Here is a 26,387-nt window from a genome sequence, read left to right on the forward strand (position 1 = left end):
TATCATATACCTCAAAATTTCAGGTGACAAGAAACCTGGACTAAATGATAGAGTTAGGATCCTAAAGAAGACTGGATAGATGTGAAATTTTATACTTGGAAACCAAAAACTCAACTTAACAAGTACAAAATAGAGGAGGCATGGCTAAACTGAAAAAGATGGGGGAGGGAAGTCTTTGTGGACTGAAAGTTTAAAGAGTGGTCAGCAATGTGATATGGCAGCCAAAACACAAAACAAAAACCTGAGATCTTGAGAGGCATTAAGAGGTATCCCTTCCAAAATAAGGAAGTGACAGTAAATTACACTCTGCTTTGATCAGACCTCCTCTGGAGTACTGCATCCATTTCTCTAAGTATCACAGTTTAAGAAGGACATCGAGAATCTGGCATTTAGAATGTCCAAGAGTGGAACAACCAGGGAAGGGCCTTGACTGAGTTATGCCACATGATGACCAGTTGAGCAAACTAGGGATGTTTTACCCAGAAGAAAAGACTCAAAGAGAATGTGCAACTACATTCAAATATTTAAAGCACTATCATGTGGGAGAGGTTCTGTATAGCCATAGAACCAAGAGTAATGGGTAAAAGAGGGAAAGAGGGAAATTTAGACTCCTAATGTCAGGGGGGAGGAGGGGGAGCAAGAAGAAAAGCTCTTAACAATTAATGCTGTCCAAAGGAGGAACAGTAACCTCCTTAGAAGTCTTTAAGCAGAGACGAGATGACGGCTTGTTAAGTGGTGATCCTCACTGGGTATGGGTTGGACAAGATAGCTGCCATGCTCCATTCCAATTATCGAATTCTGTGATTGTTTGAGTCTCTGTTTCCTAATCTGAAAAAAATGGGGGCCAACTTAGATGATCTCTAAGGTCTCTTTTAGGGTTAATTAGGTTACTTGGTGGAGAGAATGCTAGATCTGGAGTCAGGAAGACACGAGTTCAAATCCAGCCTCAAATACGTATTAGCTGTGTGACCCTGGGCAAGTCATTTAACCTCTGTGTGCCTTATCTAAAGAAAGAAATAGCAGACCACTCCAGTATCTTTGCCAAGAAAACTCCATGGACAGTATGGTCCATGAAGTCATGAAGAGTCAGACACAAATGAGCAACAAGGACCCTTCTGTCTCTAAATTTAGGATCCAATGTCATGACATGTCTTGTGAAAAACCAGATATTGACTTCTAGATCTATAATCGTGAGATGAACACAGAGGCAAGTGGCAATGGGAAAGTAGGAACTTGTTTCCTGTGCTAAGGGTATCATCAGAGGGAGGTGAAATGTTTCCTTCCTAGGCTTTCTTTCTTGCTGTCTTCTTCAATAATCCTCCACCTTCAGCTTGGGCTGCAATTCAGATTCTAAGGATCCAGGCTATGGGTTCCAGCTTACTTCTGGCCTCAGGCTGATTAAAGATCTCTACCTTCCCCCTCACACAATTTTGAACACAGAAAGTAGTTAGACTCCAGGCTGTTCAATGGATGTGAGTCATTCTCACTTGTTTTCTCCCACTCTCTGCCTAACTTTCTAGGGCAACCATTCCCCTCAGTTGCAAAGCCTAGAAATTTCCACAACCCTGAAGGATTCACAGGTTCAGTTAATCAACAAGTATCACTTAGGCACTTACTGTGCGCCAGGAACTGTCCTAAGCACTGGGGATATACCAAGAGAAGAAAGGAGAAGAAAGGGGAAGGGAGGAAAAAGGAAAGGAGGGGAAAGCAGAAGGAAGAAAGGAGAAGGGAAGGAGGAGAGGAAAGGAGAGGAGGAGAGAGAAGGAAGGAAAGGGAAGGGAAGGAGGGGAGAGTGAAAAAAGGAGGAGGAAAGAGGAGAGGGGGAAAGGGAAAAGGAAAAAAGGGGGAATGGGAAAAAGAAAAAAGCAGAAGAAAATAAAACCATTCCCTGACTCCAAGGAAGTCACTTTTGTGCATAGTGATGAAAACTGTGCCTGTGGCCTACAGAAGCAGCTTGGGGGTTTACCTATCTATATGTCAGAAGTGGAGACAAAGGGTAAAGCATAGTGAAAGACCCTAAGGGAATGACAACAGCCCATCCTCATGTTTAATATGAGTCAAATAGTGGTGGAGTGGGGAAGGCGAAGCACTGAGGCTATGTTCAAACTAATAAAGTAACATCTGAGTAGTTCTGTGTCCTCTCTGTCATCTTAATATTAAACTCAGGAAAAAGGCTTCTCCTTTCATTATATTTTTCTTCCTAAGGGAAAATAAGGTTTTTCGTCCAAGTCATTTATTTTATAGATGAGGAAACTGAGAATTTAAGTGATTATCTCCACGATCGATCATGATAAAGCAAGAACTAAAATTTAGGGCTCCTCTTCTCCTCCATACCATGGTATCACCTGTCAGCTACTTGGTATGGTGGATAGGAAGCTATACTTGGAGTCAGGAAGACAGAAAGATCTGAATTTGAATCCTGCTTCAGACACTTGCTTTGTGACTCAAGGCAAGTCATATGGTCTTTGCTATCCATAAAATGGGGATAATAATAACACCCACAAACCACAGGGGCTATTGCAGGAATCAAATATATGCAAAACACTTGGTAACCTTTGAAGTGCTAGATAAAATGCTAGATATAATTATTGTCTGGAAGCAGCTTCCAGGTAACAGTTATAGGACCTCAGGAGGAAATAACTACCCTGTGTCTTACACATTCAACCTATTTCAGTGAAATAATAGTTCACTGGCCATGCGATATGACCAAGGCACCATTCCCAGCTAATGGCAGTTTACCCTAATCGCAAGCAAAACACTTGGGGGGAATTCAATAGCCTTGATTGCAAGAGTGGCTAACTTACAAAGCTGACTGCATGAGATTTCAAGATGCAGTAAATGTGTCCTCTGCCTCGTCATCCATCCAGTTCTGATACACAGGTTGCTGAGAGGCACCCGGAAGAAAGGTGCCCAGAATTAGGGAGCTGACATGACAGTGCTGATGTACTTTATTCTGGGTCTGACCACAATAGGTTTGGCTATCGTATGTCAAGGACATCGAAGCACTTTATAGTGTCCACAGGTGGACAAGCAGCTGTTTAAGGGTCTTGTTATCATACCACTACAAGCACAGTTGAAGTAACTGGGGATTTTTTTAATCTGGAAAAGAGGAGAGTAGAGAAAAGGGGTGGGAGACTGGAGGGAGGGGAAAGACAAAACATCATTCTCCAAATATCTAAAGAATGGGGTAAAAAAAAGAAATAATACCAGTAGCAAGCATCTACAAAGCTTTAAGGTTTGCAAAAGGGCTTTACATATGTTAATTCTGTGGATCCCAACAACTCAGTGACTCAAGTGCTATAATTATCCTCATTTTACAGATAAGGAAACAGGCACAGAGAGGTTAAGCTGACTTGCACAGGATCACACAGCTAACAAGTATCTGAAGCAAAATTTCAATTCCTGTCTTTCTGACTCCACCAGGCTCAATCTACTGAACAACCTAGCTGCTCTAGATTCACTCTGTATGCATGGTCAGGCAAGAGACTAAGTAGAAGATAGGTAGAAGATGAAGAGAGGTATATTTTGCATTGATATAATGAAAAAAATTCCTTATTTTAAAAATCGCAGCATCACAGTGATGGGGTTCAGACTCGGAGAACCTCCCTGAACTCCCCCTGAATCTTCCCACTTAATCTGGCCTTTCATATTCAAATCTGTTCCCCTTGGCCTAGCCTGGCCTAGCCTGGCCTTCCGTAGTCTGTAACCTCGGGATTGCCCCACCTGCTTTCCACCCAAACCCTCCATTATCTGATATCGCCTGATCCCTCCAGCTGTTTCCCACCCTGAATTACATCACTAGTTACCCCAATCCCATCAAGATCCTCCTCAGACCCTCCTCCCAGACCACTAGACCACCTCTAGATCTTTCCCACTGCCTTTCTGTATATAAATTCCATCTAGCCTCCATAAAGGCGCTCAGATTCAATCCAGCTCAGACTCTGTCTAGCTGAGATTCTATCTGGCCCACTTGTGAATACAAGCATTACAAATGCTTAGGCTCCTTAAGAGTCAACCCAAGGTGGTGAATATTTAATAAAATGTTTTCTTTGCCTTTAAGAAAGCTTGAGTCGAATTCATTTGAGCAGAACCCGGCGGGTCAGTATTTTGGGGTCCCCAGCACCCCTGAAACTTGACAACAGGAGATCAGAGTTGGAAGGGACATTCAGTCCAATCTGAAAAAGTATTCCTTCTACAACCTACTCATCAGGGAAGGAGGGGAGGAACCCACATTCATTCTGGGACACTATGGAGCAAGGGCAGGACCTGGCCTCAGGCCCAGAATATTGGGGGAGTGCAAAGACAAAGGAAGCCTGCTCCAGTGAATTCTGAGATCCTGGGAGGCCTTGGGCAAGGTCACAATAGGACATTCCAATGGGTTCTAAAAGGAATGCTAGAGTTTGGTCAGACATCAGAGACTGCATCTACAGCCATCACCAGTCATCTTAACTTTTGTCCTCCCACTGGACTAAAATGACTCAGGAAGAAGTAGAGTGAGGCTAATAACTTTGTGCAATCCATTTCACAAGTCAAGACATCATCCATCACCCACTAATTTACCCCAACATCATGATGTCATTGGTCCTCTTCGAAAATGAAGGGCAAACAACCAACCAATCAATTCATCAAGAGATCAGTCAGCTTTCCTTCCAAGGGGGGACTCCCTACCCTCCTGAAGCATCCTACTCGACTGTAGGATAGTTTCCTAACAATCTGAGCTGGCCCAAGGAGAAAGGGCTTCCTAGTGGTTCCTCCTTACTAGGGAGAGGTCTTCTAAGAAAGGCTGGATGACCACTCACTGGATAGGCTGTAGGAATTCCTAGATGCCATCTCAGGTCCCATCCAGCTCTGACAGTCTGTAAGTGTGATTCTAACAAGGTCTAAGGATCACAAATTTAGAGCTGAAAGAGACCTCGGAAGTGATCAAGTCCAACTCCATTTTAAAGATGAGAAAACTGAGGCACAGAGTGATTAAGTATCTTGTCTAGGGCCAATAACAATTCAGCATATATGAAGTTTCAGTTGCTCCACACAAGAAAAATCATGTTCTATGCTATAAATATAGACTAAGGTTTAAAATTAGGGTACACACAGTACTGTGAGATTGGAAACTGGGGGATTATGCAAAACATTAAATCAGAAAGTAAACCCTTGGGAGCAGGAACTTTGTCGTCTTCTTGTTCTTTGCACCTAGCACAATGTTAGGCACAATTTGTCATTCAGTTGTTTCCAATTCTTAGTGACCCCTTTGGGGTTTTCTTGGCAACTGGAGTGGTTTGTCATTTCTTTCTCTAGCTCACTTTATAGATGAGGAAACTGAAACAGCTAGTAAATGTCTGAGGCCAGATTTGAACTCAGGTCTTCTAGACTCCAGGTCCAGCACTCTATCCACTTTACCCTTGTCAGGCACATAGCAGGCATTTAATATATGCTTGTTGATTTCCCCCAACTGCTAGTGCCTTCATTTTCTGTCCTATATTTAACTAGTCTGTATTTATTTGTAATAAATATTTATGAGTAAATGTTTATTCTCCACATGCTTATATATGTAACTTGCTGTTTAACCCAACAGTATATAAGCTTCATGACAGTAAGAATTGTCAGCTTTTTTGCCTTTACTATAAATCCTTTTTGTAAATTTCATGCAAAAATTATCCCCTCCCCAACTAAACCAAACACACATCAAAACACCAACTAGATAACAGTCTTGTGAATTAAGTATCCAGAACACTGGAAAAGAGTGGAATTGGACATAAACAAGGTTTATAATTATAAATTCATAGTCATTAGACTATTGTACTGTGAATTCTTCCAGTGACTGGGGCATGAAGTAGTTGCGGATGACCTGTGTCCAATTAAATTTTCCTGGGAAATGACAGAGCTGATCAAGGCCAGCAATCTGTGCTACAAACTACTGGCCTCTGACTCTCAAGGGAAGCCCCTGGTTAGACCTGGCTCTTCCCCAAAAGGAATTGAAGCTACACAGAACATCATTCATACTCTGCTATTAAGCTCCCTGGCACCACACATTAATAGGCAGAGATAGTCTTTTTACATTGGGAAGGCGGGTAGCTGCTTCTATGGTACCATTTCAAAGGATACCACTAAGCCTGATCTGCATCCCTCCCTATCCCTCCCCACCACCAATCTTTCTCCCACATGATTATCAGTGTATATGAAATTCATTCTCTTGGGTTACAGTAGTTCTCTAGAAGTATCCTTTTAAGAAAAAAAAGTAAGAATAAGCTAGCATACTTAAGCTCTATCCAAGATAAGTTAATCATTTATCAAGTGGCTAGGTGATGCAACAGATAGAGTGCTAGGTCTAAAGTCAGGAAAATTCATCTTTCTGAGGTCAAATCTGGTCTCAGACACTGTCACAGTTGTGACACCCTGGGCAGGCCACTTAACCCTACTTGCCTCAGTTTTCTCATCTGTAAAATGAGCTGGAGAAGGAAATGGCAAACACTCCAGTATTCCTGCTTAGAAAACCCCAAATGGGCTCACCAAAGAGTTGGACAGGACTGAAAACTACTAAGCAACAGCAACACAATGTGCTAGACAGTGTACTAAGTGCTAGTGCGAGGAAGACAATCCAAAAGATAGTTCAAGTTCTTAAAGAACCCACATTCTAATCGAGGAGACAACATTCAAAGAATGATGTAAATACAGGATAATCAGGAGGGAAAGTACTAACCTTAAAGTAGGTCTGGAAAGTTTCTTGTACAAGATGAGATTTTACCTGGGACTCCATTAACAAGAGACAGAATAATGTGGTAAATAGAGAGCTGGCCCAAGAACCAGAAAGCTCAAGGTTCAGGGTCCTCCTGTGGCACACACTAGCTTTATAACCCTGGCCAAATCATTCTCAATGCCCAAAGAAACTCTTTAAGACTGCTTCACAAAAGTGCTAACATGCTTCGGGAGAGGGAGTTTCCTCACCTGGGAGTTCCCCATAATGAAATCCCAGGTCTGGGCCTTTTTCTGTTTTGTTCTACCCAGTTATTAACATATTAGCATGAATTAGTTTATCAGGGATTGGCAATTCAATCATATAATCACACAATCAGAGAGGTGGGAGAGAACTCCATGGTCATCTAGTCTAAACCATACCCAGTGAAAATTCTCACCAACACATCCAACATAGAGTCGCTCTGTTAGAAGGCCCAGTAGAAGGGGGAACCCACCAACTCTTGAAGATGCCCATTCCACCTTTGGACAGCTCTGTTAGGAAGTTGGTGATGTTTCCCTTAATACTAACCTTAAATTTTTCTTCCTTCTGAGGTCAAGTCTAATCCCTCTTCCAAAAGACAACCTTTGAAACACTCAACAGAAGTTATTATGCACCCTCCAAGTCTTCTCTTTTATATACCAAACATGGGTTTCTTCAATCAATATTCATGTGGCACAATTCATGTGGCCCTCCTCTGGATAGCTTATCAATCAATGTCTTTCCTAAACTGTAGCAATCAGAACGGAACACAGTCCTCCAGTTGTGGTGTGACCAGATGAGAGCACAAAGAGCCCATCACCTTCTTCCTGGCTTTCCTGGAACATGAGGCATCACTCTATTTAGCCAGTCCCAGATCTGAGCATGCTCTTCTGCTCATTGGCAATCATTTTCATAACCCATTATCCACTACTCAAGGCCTCTAGGTGGCACAGTGGATAGAGCATCAAACCTGGAGTCAGAAGACCTAAATTCAAATCTGTCCTCAGATACTTACTATCTGTGTGACAAGTCACTTAGCCTTGTTTGTTGCAGTTTCCTCATCTGCAAAAGGAAATGGAGACAGAAAAAGCAAACCACTCCAGTATCTTTGCCAAGAAAACCCCAAATTGGGTCATGTAGAGCTGGATACCACTGAAACAACTGAACAACAACAACCCACTCTCGATCCTTGCTCTGGAAACTGTATTCAAGCCAATACTACAACTAATTCTGAAAAAAGCAAGTGTCAAGTGACTTCTTGTCTTGTGATTTGCTGTAAAAGCAACCACACTGGCATACCCAGGACGGCTGCTAGCATAGGTTCTTAGATCTGTTTTACTAGGAAAGATAGCTTTTTAAGGGGTCAACAATCCTTTTTAATTACATCCAGAATATACAGAAAAAATATAAGCAGAGAAATAAAGACCAAGACAGGATTTTGTCTGACCATAAACAATACATACATCATAGATCAACAGACAGATCCAACTGTTTGGCCATTACATACACACATAGTTACCAAAGAGAGAAGCACCAACATCTGGGTTTCTGGGGGGTGAGGTGGGGGTGGGGGTGGGGGTGTCTCCTTAAAGGCTACCCAGAGTCTCATCTGGCACATGAGCCTTCTTCCAAAGAGTGAGCCCTATAAAATATATATATATATATATATATATATAAAACAAAGACTCAGCTCCTGATTGGCTCAGAGACTCAGCACAGCTGTGAGCTATCAGGGTTCGAAGAAGATTGAGCCTTGAGATGCTCACAATTCTGCCTGAGCCTGGGAAACTGAACTCCAAAAAGAAAAACAACAAAAAATCCCACTTTGCTTGCTGTTATACTTGTTAAGCCAAAATGACATTTCCTGACCACCTTTCCCCTCTATTAGGCAGCTAGGAGGTGATATGGATGGAGGCTAGGCCTTGAGTCAAAAAGACCTGAATTCAAATTCTGTCTAAGCCACTTACTGGCTATGTGACCCTAGACAAGTCACTTAACCTCTGTTTCAGTTTCCTCAATAATAATAGCACTTACCCTCACAGGATTGTTGTGAGAATCCAATGAAATATTTGTAAAGTGCTAACACAGAGCCTAGCACATAGCAAGTATTTAATAAATCCTTGTTCCCTTTCCTTCCCCAATATGCATTGTGTACACCCAGGACACTGAAAGCTCCTTGAGTCCAAGGTCCATCTCTTTTTTTGCGTGTGTCTCCAGTGCTTAGAAGAGTCACCTTCACTTCTAAATATATCTCTCCCTTCCTCTCCTCCCAAGGAGCCATCCCTTATAAAAGGTTGGTTGTTTTTTTAAAAGAGAAGGAAAAAACAAAACAAAACAGGACAACTAAACCAATCAAAGCATCAACCTAGTCATATGGTATATGGTCCCAGTTTTTACAAAGAAGTGAGGGAGATGCATTTTTCCATCTCTTCTCCAGGGCCATTATAATTACAAAGAGCTAGTTTCTCCTTTTTCTTTTTTTTTTGGTCTTTCCATTTCTGTGGTTATAGTTACTGTGTAATTTGTTTCCTTAATTCTGTTTACTTCATTTTGCTTGAGTTCATTTATGTCTTCTCAAGCTAGTCTGAATTCTTCATGTTCATCATTTCTTAAGAAGCAGTAATTTTCCACCCTGTACCACACTTTGTTTAGCTATCCTCCAATAGATGGGTACCTATTTTGTTTCCAGTTCTTTGCTATCAAAAGAAAGTGTTATTAGGAATATTTTAGGGAATATGGTAATTCTCCTTCTATTTTAACTCACTAACCATGGGTGCCTCCCAAGCATCTATCTTTGGCTACTTTCTCTTCTTCCTCTATACTATCTCACTTGGTAGTGTCATCAGCTTTCACGGATTAAATGATCATCTCTCTGCATGGGATACTGAGACATAATTATCAAGCACTTCCAGTCTCTCCTCATTAACTGTCTATTGTACATCTTGAACTGGTTGGTCCATAAACTCGACATGTCCAAAACAGAACTCATTATCTTTCCCCTCAAGACACTCCCCTTGGGGCAGCTCAGTGGCACAGTGGATAGAGCACCAACCTAGGAGTCAGGAGGACCTGAGTTCAAATATGGCCTCAGACACTTACCAGCTGTGTGACCCTGGGAAAATCACTTCAACCCGATTGCCTCTCTAAAAAAAATAAAAAAATAAAAAACCCTTCTCCTCTTTTGAACTTCCCCACTACTACTGAAGGCATCATCAGGTTCACAACTGCAATGTCATCCTCAACTCTTCACTCGCATTGATCCCACATATGCAAGTTCACTTGCTTTTACCTTTGCAACAATTTCTGTACGTCCTCTTCTCTCCTCTTGACATGGTCATCACATTGATACAGACCTTCATCACTTCACACCTGGACTATTTCAATAGTCCGTTGATTGGTCTCCCTGTTTCTCTCTCTGTTCCAGTCTATCCTGAACTCATCTGCTAAAGTGGTCTTCCCAAAGCATAGGTCTGACTATGTCACTCCTCGACTCAAATACCCCAGGGACCCCCTACTGCCTCCAAGAACAAGCATAACAGCCTCTCTTTGGTCTTGAAAACCCATTACAACACAGTTTCTTCCTGCATTTACAGTCTTCTTATACTTTACTTGTCTCCACATACGCTATATTCCAGCAACACTCGTGGTCTTGCTGTTCCTGGAACATCACACTATCACCTTATCAAGTTCTCTACTTTTTATGACACAATCTTTAATATTTGGTTTGCATATCCATTTTTGAACTTACTGCGATATATGGAGTAAGATGTTGTTCTGAAGTTAATTTCTGCCAAATTTTAGTTCTCTCAGAAGTTCTTATAAAAAGAATTCTTCCCCAAATAATTTATGTTCTCCGGTTTATTGAACACTGAGTTATTGTTTGACTGTTTCCAATTTTTCCTTATTTAGCCTGTTCCACTGATCTTTTCTGTTTCTAAACAGTAACAAATATTTTGATGGTTATTACTTTGTAATATAATTTGAGGTTGGGAAGTGCCATTCCCCCTTTCATTTCTAGTTTTGTTTTTTTTTTTAAATTCTTTCTCTTGAGATGTTGTTCCTTCAGAAGTAGGTGCAAAGTATAATGGGGAATGTCAAAACAAATTCACATGGCACATAATTAACATGGAAAATTACTTGTCCCTAAAAAATGATGGATATTAAGAATTCAGAAAAATAGGGGAAGACATAAATGAACTTATGCAAAGTGAAGTAAACAGAACCAGGACAACAATAAGTACAATGACTCAAAGTAACTAGAAATACCCAAAAAATGAAACAAAAGTGCTACATAAATATGACCAAATTAGGCCCTGGAGAAGAGTTGGAAAAACTCTCTCCCCTTCAATCTTTGCAAAAGTGAGGAACTATGGGCATGAAACACTAAATATATGGTATGATTTAATATATTGGTTAGCTTTGTTAAAGTGCTTTTTTTATTGATTCAAAAAAACTTTGTCAAAAGGGAGCACTCACCGGACAAAGAGAAATAGGAGAGAGACATTTGGAAATGAAAGTGTTATAAAAATGGGGAAAAGTCAATTTTAAAAAACATCATATGCCAGACTAACCTTATTTCCTTTTTTTTTTAATTTTACAGGGCTAATAAACTAGTAAATCAGGGAAATGCCATAAATTTTGGTCACCTATATTTTAGCAAAGCACTTGATGAACGATCTTAACTGTTCTTATGGAGAAGATGGAGAGAGTAAGACAATTGTACAGTTGGATGGACTCAGAGCTAGCTGAATGTCTGGACTCCTAGCACAATTGTTAATATAGTAATGCATGGAAAGTACATCAATAGCAAAAATTAAAACTGAGCACTGTGTAATTATAATGAGCAACCTTGGTCCCAGAGATTTAAAAATATGCACCTCCCTCTCTTGTTCACTGAAGGGAAGGAACAAACAAGCATTTATTAATTGCCTATCATGTGCCAGACGCTGTGCTAATAAGCATTTTGCCCCATTTGATCCTCACAATAGCCCTGGGAGGTAGGTGCTATTATTATCCCCAGTATACAGCCAGGAAACTGAAGTATACAGAAGTTAAGTGACTTACCCAGGGTAATAAAGTTAGTAAGTATCTGAGGCCAGTTTTGAACTCAGATCTTCCTCTCTAAGCCCAGTACTCTTATCCACTGCACCATCTAACAGCCTCCTAAGGGTATAGAACATTGCATACTGTCAAATATAAGTTTATCACGGATTAGCAATTCAGTCATCTAGTAATGCTCAGGAAGAGGATAGAGAAATTACAAAGTTTTAATGAGACAGGGTAAGAGATATCATTCCAGTAAATTAAAGCCAAAGCACAAAACCTGAATTAATTAGTGTTTCTGTTGGGAGTGGAGAAGAATTGGGAGGGGTTTGAAATATACACAGTATATTTTAAATGTATATACACAATTTCACCAATTTGGGGAGGATAACAAAAAGTCTTAGGGAAAAAAATAAAGATTCTTAATTTAAGTATTTCCAGTTTATTGAGGGGAGAAGGGGAAGGTGAAATCTATCGTAGCTTTACAAAGAGAGAAATGGACAATGGAAAAAATGACCTGGAGCCAATCTACTGAGCCACGTTGGAGGTGCTATGGTAGCCTTGCAGTAAGACCCCCTACAAAGTCAAGGGGTCTTGCTTGGGCTGTGGGCTAGGCTTGTCCCTTTTGCCCTGAAGCCTACATCAACAGTCAGTATAATACTGCCACCGTATATAGAATATAGAGAAAAATATAGAGAAAAAAAATTAAATAGAACACCCCAGTACTTTCCAAATTTTTGTCTGGTTGTCTGTTTTGGGTTTTGTCTGTTTTTTGTTCTCAAGATGCTGATAGTAGGGCCCTCTTCCTAATTTCGGATTAACTCTGTTCTGCAATCTGAGGGTTGCCCTTAGAATTTGAGAAATGGGGGTTCTGGGAGGTGGGAAAGGCAGAATGTCACAAATTGGCTCCATTTTTTTCTCCTCTCTCAACAGTAGGACTGCTATGATGCAAATATGTGTGATGTATCACTTTTTCATGAATCTTGAGTTCATGTAGTGACTGTATTGGACTCTCTAGGACTGAACTGCAGCACTTACTGGAAACACTCTCGCCCTTGAGCTACGCAAAGCTGTCCGCAAAAATAAACAAGTTATTCCTCCACGCCTTCTTATTTCTCCTGGAGCAGCTTCCACATGCTCCACCTCCTTCAGGAAGTTACAGAACCGAGGCAGGGTTAACTCTATATACATACTTTAGTTCTGGTTTCTTTTTTTAACCCAGAATCTCAATCATAAAAACAAAACAAAACAACTTTCCAATTTCTACAGTTCACTGCCTCCTGATGTCACTCCAAATCTCCATTCCATATCAATAAGCTGATTAATTATCAATGTCTGTAATTATCAATACTGACCATTATGCAGGAGATTTCTGCTCCCAATTCTCGGAAAAATAAGTGGCTTTCTTTTCGCTAAGACCCAGAGAAATGAATTCTGCTCCGACCTGCTCTGTAATCATATTCTTCTTCAAGGAACCATTTGGCACCTGGAGAAGGCTCCATACCATATGCTTTAAGGGTCTAAAGCCGATCTGATGCAAAATTAGAGTTTTCAGGCAGGGAGGTTTCAACCCCCTTGGATGGAATCAAGAAAAAGAAAATTATTTCAGTCAGTACTGAAAATTGCTCAGACTCTTCAAATTCTGGGCTTTCTTCAAAGATTCAACTTAAAACATTACCTTCTGCTAAGAAGGCCTAGTTTAAACTCAGGTCTACCTGACTCTAGGTCCAGTACTTTGCCCCCATGCCATCCAGTTGCTCTCATGCAGGCACACACACATACCCCAAACATCACCTTCCCATTATCTCCAGCATGATCACTGCCACTAGCCTGGCACAGCAGAAAGAAAGCTGTACTCGGGGGTCATATATAAAGAGTTTGGGGGCAGTGAGGGGACACCATAGTGTACATGAGTCAGGAAGATTCATCTTCCTGAGTTGCAAATCTGGCCTCAGACACTTACTATGTAACCTTCAGGAAGTCATTTAATGTTGTTTGCCTCAGTTTACTCATCTGTAAAAGGAGCCAGGGAAAAAAATGGGAAACCATTCCAGCATCTTTGCCAAGAAAACCCCAAATGGGCTCACAAAGAGCCAGATATGGCTGAAAATGACTGAATTCTATCACTAACTAGCAGCAGTACAATCTCAGGCAAGAAATTCCACTGTAAAATCAGGGCAGTTGGATTAGATCAGGGGTTCTCAAGCTGAGAAAAAAAGTTTCATCAACTCTTTTTCTTTAATATTTTGATAACTGTATTTCACAATAACTAGTTTTCTTTGTAATTCTATGTATTCTATTTTATGCATTTAAAAACATTCTTCTAAGGAGTCTGGAGACTTCTCCAGATTGCCAAAGGGTCTGGTCTGTGACACTAAAAAAAAGGTTAAGAATCCCTGGGCTAGATGATCTTGAAAGGTCCTTTCTGTTCTGACTTCTATAATGTTAGGATTCTGCTTTCCTTCCATGTCAAAAACTGGTCAACAGAACTGACGTAATTAAGTTGTCCTAGCATATGTATGTGTATATATGAGTGTATATACATATATGTACATATGTATATATATATATATATATATATATATATACGTATATATATGTAAGTCAAAGAGCTTTCTTAACTATTAGCTTAAAAAAATGGTACCCCAAACTTTTCGCAGATGAACCTTTCTGTCTTCTAGAGACAGGAAAATATAAAGCTAAGAGATAAGTCCCAAAGAAGCTCAGTATGTCTTTTCTTTTCTACTGGAGTTTAAAGAGAAAAAAAAGCTAAATTCTGCTATCAGCAACTAAGGATGGGAAAAGTGATCTTTTCAGCTAGCAAACTTTTTAAATCAGGCAAGAACAGTCCTCTGTAAGTAAAGGGAAAATGAAAAGGGGAAGAGAGAAGCACCTCCTTCAGAATAAAGGTCCAAGAAACTCCCTTGGGCATGGAATGATACAGGTGACTCACTGCCTTGTGTTGTGACAACCAGTTCTTGCTGCTAATATGCTCACCTCACAATGGCAGGAGGAGGATGCTGGGCTACATGTTGTTAGGAGACTGTGGGGGTTCCAAGTCACCTCAAAAAGAATCGAAGTGGTTTTATACCCTTGTTGAGTTAATTAGGTAGAGTTATTTCTGGACTCTCTGGGGGAAAACTCTATAGGCTTCAGAGTGTGTTTGGAAAGGAGAGGAAAACAAAAGAACATATTTGCCTAACTCTTTTATCATTTAGAACCAAATTTCTTCTAAGTAAAAGACATTTGTCTCGGAGAAATATAGTAAATCAAGGGAAGAATAAAAAGCTATTTGAAATAAAATTTTTAACAACATTTTGCTCTTCTTTCTAAGAAACATTCTGTCTATATTTCCTTTTCCTCTTCTTTTAGAACCCAACTTTAGTTTTTTAGTATGTTTTTAATTTACCCTATTTAACCTTGGTCTGAGGGTAGTGTTCAAACAGCCACTGGAAAAATCAGAGATAAGTCTGATGAAGTACATATGGAATAGAGAAAAGGGAAAAGAAAACATGAAAGTTCACTCTTGTCTTCCAACACACAACAACAGTCACTGAGAACTAGTTGGGGAATATCTCTACCCTGGCTCTTCTGCTTCATAGAGGAAGGGGAAAGACATAGCCACAGGTTTAGCTAGTATGGAACCAGGCATATACTCTAAGCCCTTTCCTCTAAGTTAATCTAGCGCACAGTAGGAAACCAGCAATTATGTTCCTAATATAGAAAAAAAAATTTTTTTACCAAGGTATGGTGGTGGTAGTAATAGTAGTAGTAGTAGTAGTAGTAGTAGTAGTAGTAGTAGTAGTAGTAGCAGCAGCAGCGGCGGTGGTGGTAGTAGTAGTAACAGTAGTAGCTAGTATTTATATATCACTGTAAGTTTGCAAAGTGCTTTACATACATTATTTGATCCTCAAAACAACTCTGTAAGTCTGGTCCTATTATTATTCCCATTTTATAGAAAGAGAAACTGAGGCTGAGAGAGCTTAAAAGACTTGTCTAGGGTAGCAGAGCCAGTAACTAACTTAGGCAAAATTCAAACTCAGAACTTTCTAACCCCAAGTTCATTACTCTAGCCACTGGGCCAACTCCATGGAGAGCAGAAGCCTGTTAACAACGTTAGTTTTTATAAAAAATAGGTATTTATTAATAACTTTTGTTTTTACCTCACCTAAATTCTTGTTTCCTTCTCCCTGTCTCCTACCAGAAACCATCTGATAACACAAATAATGTTTTTTAAAAAGAAAAAACTAGCAAAATCAATGAAAACATTGAAAAAATATGCAATGTTCCACAGCTGTGACCTCCTACCTCTGCAAGGAGTCAGTGTGGGGAAGAGGGAAGGGAAGTTTCCCCTTCTTTAGGGCAGTGTTTATTCTTTGTAATTTGATGATGTTCCCTTCTCCAGTTGTTTTGTGGTAGTTCTTTCCAATGGCATGACTGTAGTCACTATGCCCTATAAATGTTATTTCTTGGCTTTGCTTGCTTTACTCTGCATCAGTTCATTGAAGTCTTCCCATGCTGTTCAACATTCATCATTTTTGTCCTTGTTTACAGAATAGCAAGATTCCATTTCATTCGTGCACACTATTTAGGCACTTCCCAATCAATGGTCACCCATTCTAACTTTATAAACCTTGATCAAAAATAAGTAATTTCCTTCTGCGTTTATCTCCCATTTACCCTGCATCTCCCTTATTTGTGCATAGTTATTTGTAGTTTGCCTTCCTCAACAGACTGTGAGATTCCTGAAAGTGGAGACTGTCTTTTTAGCTTTCTTTGTTTCCCAGGACTTAGCACAGAGTCTGACTCATCATAGAGGCTTCATAAATATGCTGCCCCAACTGGAAACACATTAAATTTAATTAATTCAATATTTCTCCTTTTGAGAATTTTAAGCTATACAACATCATCCCATCATACCTCTGTGGGTAAAGATCATAAATCTAGAGTTGGAAGGGACATCAGAGCTCACTTTCCCAATGGGGAATTTGTGACCTACAGAGGTGACTTCCCCAAGGTCCCCAAGACAGAGTCCTTTACACAAACAGAGCCCTTCTACAAATGACTTGTAGCCCATTCTTAACATTTACTAGTATGTCCAGAAGAGAAATGTCTCACCTGAATCTTGAGTTGCCCTTTTAAAGAGGCACTGCACTGATATCTGCTATCACCTAATAGAGATGGCCAGACAATGAGAAACTATTTCCTCTTCCCATATGCCTCACCACTCTCCAAGCCAGCCATGAAATTCTTTGTTGCTGCTTTTAGTCATTTCCCACTCTTTGTGAACCCATTCAGAATTTTCTTGACAAAATACTGCAATGGTTTGCCATTTCCTTCTCCAACTCATTTGGCAGATGAGGAAACTGAGGTAAACAGGGTTAAGTGACTTGCCCAAGGTCACACAGCTACTAAGTATCTGAGGCCAGATTTGAACTCAGGAAGATGAGTCTTCCTAACTGCAAGCCCAGTGCTCTACCACCTAGCTGCCTGTGAAATTCTTCCACATCTCAATCACAGATATGTTGTTAAGCTCATTTTTTCGTGTTCTGTTCACTACCACTCATTTTTAACTTATGATGGGACAAACTTGAAACCTCAGCTCCCCCAAAATATTATTATTCTCACATCAAGCAACAGATGAATATCTACTTCTCTCTCTTAACTCCAAAATTTTATTCCTGCCTCCTCCCCTCTGAGTAGCTTTTCCAGGATGTCAGAACTAAGAGCAATGAAGCCCATTAGTGAAACTCTATTTGAAAACTCAGCAACACCAGGCTATGCAGTTGTATCTTTAGGAAAACATCTGACACAGTAGGGTATGTGTTTGGGGGGTAGGGGGTGGTGGAGATTTGATGCATTCTACCAATTTTTTTAAAGACTTCTTTAAAATGGTCATTTTAAATTTTGAATGGTATTTTTAAATGGTATTAAAATGGTCTTGAGGTTTAGCAATGGTGTATAGTACCCATTAAAATAGGCTATCTAGTTATGGATTAATATGCAGAATGAGATACATTTTAAGACACGGCCAATATGGGAATTTGTTTTGCTTGACTATGTTCATTTGTTACAAGTGGTTTGCTTTTCTTTTTTTTTAATTGTGTGTGCGTGTGTGTGTGTGTGTGTGTGTGAGTGTGTGTGTATAAGGGGAGGGGAAATGGAAAAAATATTAATTCTTGATCATTGAAAAAAATTAACTAAAAACAATCTATTCTTGATCATTGAAAAAAATTAATTAAAAACAATCTATTACCTAGGGAGGAGGAGTAACTCAACATTTTATCAGGGTGGTATAGAGAACAGAATCCTGGCAATGGAGCCAGAAAGTCAGACTTTGAGTCCTTACTTCAACACCTACTTCTATATGACCCTAAGCAAAGCATTTAGTCTCCTCATATGTGAAATGAGGAGTCTCAGTCTCCTCATATGTGAAATGAGAAGTAGAATCCTTATATATGTCTTTCATGAGGTCACCCTATGTAAGTATACGTGTGTATGTATGTATGAATATAACATTCCATATGTTCCCCCTCTGTCATTTAAAGTCGTTTGAAACATGGTTCTAACCCACTTTTTCAGCATTCAATATACTTCTTGCTCCAGCCAAAATGGCCTTGCTTTTCCTCCATATTCCCATCTCCTTGCCTTTAGACTGGCTGTCCCCAAAATCTGTCCTCACCTCCACTCCCTATAATCCCTAGTTTCTTCAAAGCTAAGGTCAAGTATGACCTTATACATGAAGCCTTCTCTTAGCGCCTTCCCCCTCAAAATAACATTCTTTCTCTCTCTCTGTATATATGTGTGTGTGTATATGAACATGTCTATGTATACATGAATGTGTGTATGTATGTGTATGTGTGCATGCATATATGTGAATGTGTATGTATATATGTGTGTAAAAATGTATACACACAACACACACATTACTCACAACAGAATGTAAACTACTTGAAAGCAAGTACTGTTTCTTTTTTATCTTCATATCCCCAGTCAATCAATAAGCATTTATTAAGTATGTATTATATGCTGGATACTGTGCTAAGCGCTGAGTACAAAAAGATGCAAAGTATAGTCCCTACCCTCAAGGAGCTCACAATATGATGGGGGAGAGACAACAAGCAGTCAAATATGTACAAAAAAAGATACATATAGCATAAATAGGAAATAATTAGCAGAGAGAAGACACTGGAATTAAAAGAAGTTAGAAAAGGATTCTTGTAGAAACTAGGATTTTGATTAGGGCTAAAAGGAAGCCAGCAGACTGACAAGTGGAGGGAGAGCATTCCAGGCAGGGGACAGTCAAAGAAAATGTTCAGAGTCCAGAGATGAAGTCTCTAGGGTCTTGTTTGTGGAACAGCCAGGAGGCCAGTGTCACTGAATCAAAAAGTACATACATGTTAGGGAGTAAGGTATGAGATGGGAAAGGTAGAGAGGGGGACAGGTAATGAACGGCTCTGATCCCAAACAGAATATTTTGGAGACTGATTGACTGACTGATCTATATTCACTACAAGCCTCTGAGGCAAGCAATGTATTATTATTGTCCCCATTTTACAGATGAAGAAACTGAGACTCCAGAGAGATTAAATGATGGACTGGCCCAAGTTACCACAGTCCTGCTCAGAAACCACTTTCTTCAGACTCCAACTTCAGCACCATAGTACAGTATGCTATTTTTCTTTACTATTAAGTAACCAAACATAAGGCTAGAAGATGGTCTGATCTCTAATACTTTTATTCCCATAGCACATGAGGAAAGTTCTGCGTTAACCTCCCATTACCTTGCGGTGTGCAAAGTCTGGACCATAGAGTCTTTCTCACACATGGAATTGTTTCACTCTGTTATGGCAAAAAGCTCTTATCACAAGAAGACAGGAGTCAAGAGGGTTGATCTCCAGAACCACAGACATCTCAAGGCCCTTCAGATCCAAAACATCTTTTTCTAACCTACTTTTCTTCAGTACAGAGTGTGTTTAAGTGACAAAGCGCAATCTACAGACCTAGTAATTTCTCTTTTTTTAAAGGTATCTTTTTTTTTAAATCACCCTGTTCACTTTCTGCCAAATCGTCTCTCCCCATCAGAACTTTCCCTCATAACAAATAAAATTAGTTTTAAAGAGGACCGAATGACATAGCAACCACACATCTAACAGCATCCACCACATTCCATGCCTCTAGGCTCCCACCCTGGTAGAGATCTGTCCACTGGAACCAAGACTGGTTGCTGCATTTAACTGAATTCATATGCTTTTGGCGCTGTTTTCATTTATACTATTGGAGTCATGTCTATTGTTATTTAGATTCTGTTTCTATGCTCTGTTACCAATTTGTACAAATCTTCCATATTTTTTTCTCTGAATTCCTAATACTGGTCATTTCTTAAGGCTCAATAATATTCCCCCTACAGTCATATACCACAACTTGTTCAGTCATTCCCCAGTCATGGACACTCAATTTATTTCCTGATTTTTGTTACTGCACAAAGGGCTGCTATAAATATTTTGGTATGTGAGACTTCTCCAATTTGCCTGTTATCTATCTATCCAATGACAGTCCATCAACAACCATTTATTAAATACTACCATATGCCAGGTATTGTGCTAACCACTGCATCAATGGTTACAAACAATTTAGTAACTTTTTCCATACAACTTCAAACTGTTTTCCAGAAAGACTGGACCCATTTCCAATTCCACCAACAAAATGTGTGCTTGACTTCCTGCACCACCTCCAACAATGCATGTTTTATTTGTGACTCTTATTTCTTTGGAAAAAGACATAAGTGAAATAATGTTGACAGAATCACAAAAGTACACAGATAGGTGCCAGCAACAATTTTCAAGCTCAAATAATAGTTGATAAAGAGACTTCTATAGATGAAACATTAATATACAAGAGCCAAAGAGGGTGGCAGCAAGGGCAATCCAATATGAGAAACACCACTGAGGCACAGTTCATGTCTGATGAGGGCCATGGCTCACTTACATTCTTCAACTGTACTCTTCAATGTATATCACATGTCACCCTGGTTTGTTTAATGCAGAAAAATCTAATCCCACAAGATCACCTATAATTAGAGAGCAACGATGCACACTTGGAAGACAAATATAGACCCCGCAGAGGTGATGCATCAGCAGTCTGAAAATAATTAATGCTTATCCCAGTAATGCCACCTACACCAAGAGACTTGGGAACAGTTTACTACAGCCATAATGTCACAGAAGGATGGCAAAATCATTTTTCACATCCATAGAAGTAGGTCACAGCAAGAACATTTGGCAAAAAAAAAAAAAAATCAGAAGGAACACAAATGGATTTTGTGACACTATCTATTCATTTATCACTGTGGTGTAAGACTTGATCATTGACTCATTTGGTGTTCCCTAGTCATTCCTCTTTCTGCATGATGACACCCATGGTCTGAATGTAGGAGATGGCCAAAAAGTAAATTATCTCGTGGCTTATAAAACACAGTCCATCTGAAAACCACTTAGTGAAAGAATACAAAATAGAAGAGAAAAATACTTCATTTCCAAATCCCAACAGTCCAAGGCTTTGAGACAACGATAGTCAAGAACAACTGACTTTTATAGAACACATTAAATTCTTCATGAGTCAGCATAGTGTAGTAGCAGAGAGCGGTCTCTGAGGCAGGAAGACCTGAGTTCTATTTCTACCTCTGACACATTGGTACGCACTCCAGGCACTTAGTCTCTCAGTGCCCCAGACAACTCTGTTCTATAAGTTGCAGAAAACATTCCTGATCTGCATTGACAGAGGGAGTTTTCCCTTCTAGGAATTCCCTATATGAATGAAATCATAGATTCAAGTTCTTTCCCTCCCCTCCTCAGGTTTGCAAAGTAAATTACATACCTTAGCTCATTTTCCCTTCATAACAACCCAATGAAGCTAAATGCTACAGATGTTATCATTCCCATTTTACAGATGGGGAAAACCAGGGCTGAAAAGGCTGACTTGTTCAAGGTCATTTAATTCATTAAATGTGTGAAGTAGGATTCAAAGTCAGGTCTTCTTGCCTCCAAGTCAACATTCTCAAAGGGTACCAGTTGGTTGGTAGGCAGCAGGTGGCTTGGTAGATAGAGTACTGGGTCTGAAGTCAGGAAGACCTAAGTTCAAATCCAGCCTCAGATATTTCCTGGCTGTGTGACCCTGGGTAAGTCACTTAACTAACCTCTGATTGTTTGACAAAAGGGTCCACTGGAGAAGGAAATGGCAAACTATCCAGTATCCTTGCCAAGAAAACTCTGTGGACAGCTATGTCCATGAGGTCCCAAAGAATTGGACATGACTCAACAACAACCAAGTGACTGTCTTTATTCTTTCTGTAACACCATTCTCTTGGGTGACATGTAGAGCCAGAAATAGCAACCCTGTTAAAAGCGCAAACTAAAGGTATGAGTATAAAGCCTACATTATTATCCCTCTCAACAAAACAATCTTAAGTCAGACATGTGAAGGTATATTTTATTTAGTTAACAAAATGTGTACGTTAATATAGCCAGACTCCTAATAACCATTCATGAAAGGAGACTAAAGGAAGACATTTGGAGTTAAGCATTTTTCAACATCACTGTCCCTTGTCACTATCATCCCTGATCATATGCTAAAAGATAAGTGTGGAAACATATTTTGTGCTATGGTGGGAAACACACAAATCCAATGTCATTCCCTCTACTAAACAGCCTTGAAAAATTCTTCAACACCTTTGTAAGCTGAAAGTTTAACTCTTTAGCATGGTATCCGTGATTCTCCACAATCCAATTCAAATCTGCTATTCCTTCCCCTTCATCCTGATCTCCCCTAAATTCCTCTTGGTGTGCCTTCCGTCCACAGTACACTGGATTGGCAACCATCCTCTGAAGACACACACAGCTTCCCAGCCTCCGCTCATACAATTTCTTTCTGCTGCCTGGAATCCTTTTTTCCTCCACCCAGTTTCCCACCAACCAAAATCCTGGCCCAGCAAAAGGACCAGACTCTTAATGAAGTTTTCTCCTTACTTTCTATTCCTAAATTCTCTGCTGTAACCCTCCTTTAGTTTTGTGGTTTTGCTTTTCGTTTTAACCATACATTTGAAATGCATTCCCTCCTCTTTTCCTTTAAGTTCAAGTACTATCTTCTGCATGCAACTTTTCCTGGGCCCCCAACTGCTAGTTCACCCCTCCCATACACACCTCCCAAAATATTTTGCAGATGTATATTTATTCATGTTTATATTTCTTTGTCTATATATATATGTTTCCCCATTAGAACATAAGCTCCCTGAAAGCAAGGATAGTTTCATTTTGTGTATTTCCATGCCCAGTCCTTAGTATAACACCAAGAGCATAGTAGGCATTTAATAGATATTTGCTGAATGGATGACTATGTTTATCTTAGTGCTATTATAATAAGCTGTTGCATTTTTGCCTTTGTTATGCCTAGTGCCTGGCACATAGTAGGTATGTAATAAATGTTTGTTCATAAAACATTAGCACCCTGAGGGCAGAGAACATGTCTTGTACTCCCTGCAGTACCAACTGTATACAGCACAAGTCTTTGCGATGAACAATCTGTTAAGTATATGTTTACAGAGCTGAATTCATATTAGTGATCGTCTAACTTTGAAACAACCTACATAATAAAAAAAAAGTCCATAAAGGTGATATCTGAAACATTTTTCTTCCTCTTCTTTCTTTTTCTTCCCTTTGTCCCCCTCTGCTCCCCCTCCTTCTTCTTCACAAAACTATTCTTTTCCCAATCCATTTCTCCAATTAATGTTCTAACTCTGCAAACCCAGATGCTTGGATTCATTAGAGCAACACTCTCCTTTCCTCAAGACAGGCAAAATGTCTCCGAGAAATGATGTTTCTAGTCTAACTACCTGCTCTCATTGCCCTACATTTTTTCTTCTTTGCTCTGACATTCTGATAAGGGCTAGAATCCATTCTTCAGTTTCCAAATCCAAGTTATTCACCCTCCACCTCCTCAACTGCATACAGAAGATTTCTACCCTTCTACCATTTTTTTCCCTTTAACTACCCCTTTTATTCTATCAAGCTTTCACATTCAAAGTTTATGTCTCATCGTTCTGCAACCATTTTTTACCCTGTACCGCAATACCTAGTTAGGTACCACAAAAATGCAGTATTTTTGTTAAAAGGATTTTCTGTGTCTATTTTATTATCTTTATTCCTTTTAGTGTCATTAATGACCTTCAGGCTCAGTCAGCCCTGCTAAGTTTTTCCCTTCCACATTCATTCTTATTTTCTATTTTTCCTTTTCCACTCAAGCACTGCAGGATAATTGTTCAATGAGTAAATTGTTACACCATGGCCCTGGTTCTCCTGAGACAGCCTTCTTCCTTGAGATACTAAACTGGAAAATAGCACACATACACACACACACACACACACACACACACACACACACACACACACACACTAAGGCTTTGTCACAGAGTAGGTACAATGATAATGATATAAAATTAGCCTTTTTCCTACGAAAGAAGCATAACGTTTTACCTATAACCACACAAAAGGATTCAGCCACTGGGACACAAAGAATCCAATTAGGGATGTCAAAACTGGAGTTAGAGGCAAAGGGGAAGGAATATTGTGTCTCTAGAGTGTTGAGACATCGAAGCCACGCTGTTCTGAAATGCTTGGTTTTCCTATTCCATTTGCTCTAGCAGTTCACTGAAATGCTGAAGGAGAAACTTTTGAAAAACTAAACTGTATGTACAAATAATAACCCCTGCACCAAATTAAACTTAGAATCACAGACTTTCGGAGCTACAGGAAAGCTTAAAAATCATTTAGCCCAAATCCCCTACCCTATCCCTCACTTTACAGGTAAAGAAATTGTATTTGAGTAACTTGACTGAGATTATGCTGCTAATTAATAAAAGGGTCTGGACTAGAACCCAAACCTTGACTATCTGTCCAGCCAATCAATCATTTACTAAGCACTTATTAAGTGTCAGATACTGCGTCCAGTGGTTTTGTAATAGAGCATGTTGTCTCTTTTTGGATTTCAGGGGTAGAAGTAGCATTCAGTAATTGACTCTTAATCCCATCTAGCCTAACACCTACTCATGTCCTAGATTTTTCCAAGTAAGTACCAATTTCAAGAAAATGAAGTGTTCTTTTACTAAGGCTTTGCAAAAGAAGAAATGTCCTTCATCAGACCATGTGTTCTGAATTTGAAAAATATGGTCATCATACCTATAACCTTGGTCGAGTCATAAGCTACTTTTAAAAAACAGTTTCATTGCTATTTTTGTTTTTTAAATTTTTCACATCCAATTAAATCATCACTTTTCCTCTGGCCAACCACTGGAGTAAAGAATATAAAAAGGTAAACAAAATACAGTTCAATCAATACATCAACGGATGTAGAATTCACTGGGTATACAAGTTCCAAAAAACAAAATAATTCAAGGAGCTTATATTCTAAAGGAGAAGACATGTACCAACTCTGCAAAAAAGGGAAGGAGGTGCATTTTCTCATGCTGTATTTGGAGCCGTGAGGTCATTATAATTACACAGCATTTAGTTTTTGTTTTTGTTCTTTCCGTTTACACTGTGGGAGTCACTGTGCATATCATTTTCTGGATCTGCTCACTTCTTTTGGTATCAGTCCATAAAAATCTTCCCAGTACAACTTAGGGTTTTTTGTTAGCTTGTTTTATGTACAAACTGTGAATGTATGGTCTTTGAGAACAAGGACTTATGTCTTTGTATTCCTAGTTCTTTGCACATAGTAGGGGCTCAATAAATGCTGGGGGGCAAGTAGCTATGTAGCACAGAAGCATAGCAGATAGAGCACTAGCCCTGGAATCAGGAGGACGTGAGTTCAAATCCCACCTCAGACACCGGACACCCACTAGCTGTGTGACCCTGGGCAAGTCACCCAATCCCAAATGCCTCACCCAAAAAAAAAAAAAAAATCAACAAATGCTGATTGGATTTGGTTATATTGTTAGAAGCAAAGATCGGTGGAAAAACAAAAATGCAGAGGGCACTACACTACTAATGAAACCCATTACAAGATCTTATTCACTGAATACTCATGGGTTATATAACATTATTACGTTATTAACACCATTAGGTTAGAACTTTCCTAACCAGCAATCAAACCGAATTAAAAGAAGTGAATGTATTAGATCACTTGTTTCCCAAATTAATGGTGACAGGCAAGTTCTAAGAAGGTGTTGAGCTTCAATATTAAGAAAAGTTTGTTTTTTTCATTATTACCTCTTCCCTGGTCAACCCTTACCATCCCTAGCCTTTCTTTTCTCTTAACTTTTAATTTTTATTTCCATTTTTTTCTCAATTACACATAAACAAACATTTTAACATTTTGGTTTTTTAAATTTTGAGTTCTAAACTCTCTCCCTCCCTACTTCTCCCCACCCCTTGAGAAAGCAAGCTATAGATTATGCATACATGGTCATGCAAAACATTTCTATATTAGCCAAGATGCAAAAGAAAACTCAGACCAAAAAACCACGAATAACAAAAAAAGCAAAAAAAGTATACTCCAGTCTGCATTCGGATGCCATCAGTTCTTTCTCTGCAAGTGGGCAAATTTTCATGACAAGTCCTTCAGAACTGTTTGGGATCTT

At 39.5% G+C, this 26,387-nt stretch overlaps 1 protein-coding gene across 14 annotated transcripts in view; it reads right to left on the bottom strand.

Moving 5' to 3' along the window:
* UBE3D (ubiquitin protein ligase E3D) overlaps window positions 1-26,387 on the bottom strand; it is a 216,679-nt gene that overhangs the window by 18,987 nt on the left and 171,305 nt on the right. For 6 of the 14 annotated variants that reach the window (XM_072642690.1, XM_072642685.1, XM_072642689.1 and 3 more), the window contains one exon: window positions 11,777-13,329. The exons of 7 other annotated variants lie outside the window; for them this stretch is intronic. In XM_072642690.1, coding sequence (XP_072498791.1) covers window positions 13,276-13,329 — 54 coding nt within the window. In that variant the 3' untranslated portion in view covers window positions 11,777-13,275. Of the gene's footprint in view, window positions 1-11,776; window positions 13,330-26,387 lie in introns of those variants that run through there. One more of the 14 variants, XR_011974386.1, reaches the window with a different exon arrangement.

Source organism: Notamacropus eugenii, chromosome 2 (genome assembly GCF_028372415.1).
Source record: "Notamacropus eugenii isolate mMacEug1 chromosome 2, mMacEug1.pri_v2, whole genome shotgun sequence".
NCBI lineage: Eukaryota > Metazoa > Chordata > Mammalia > Diprotodontia > Macropodidae > Notamacropus > Notamacropus eugenii.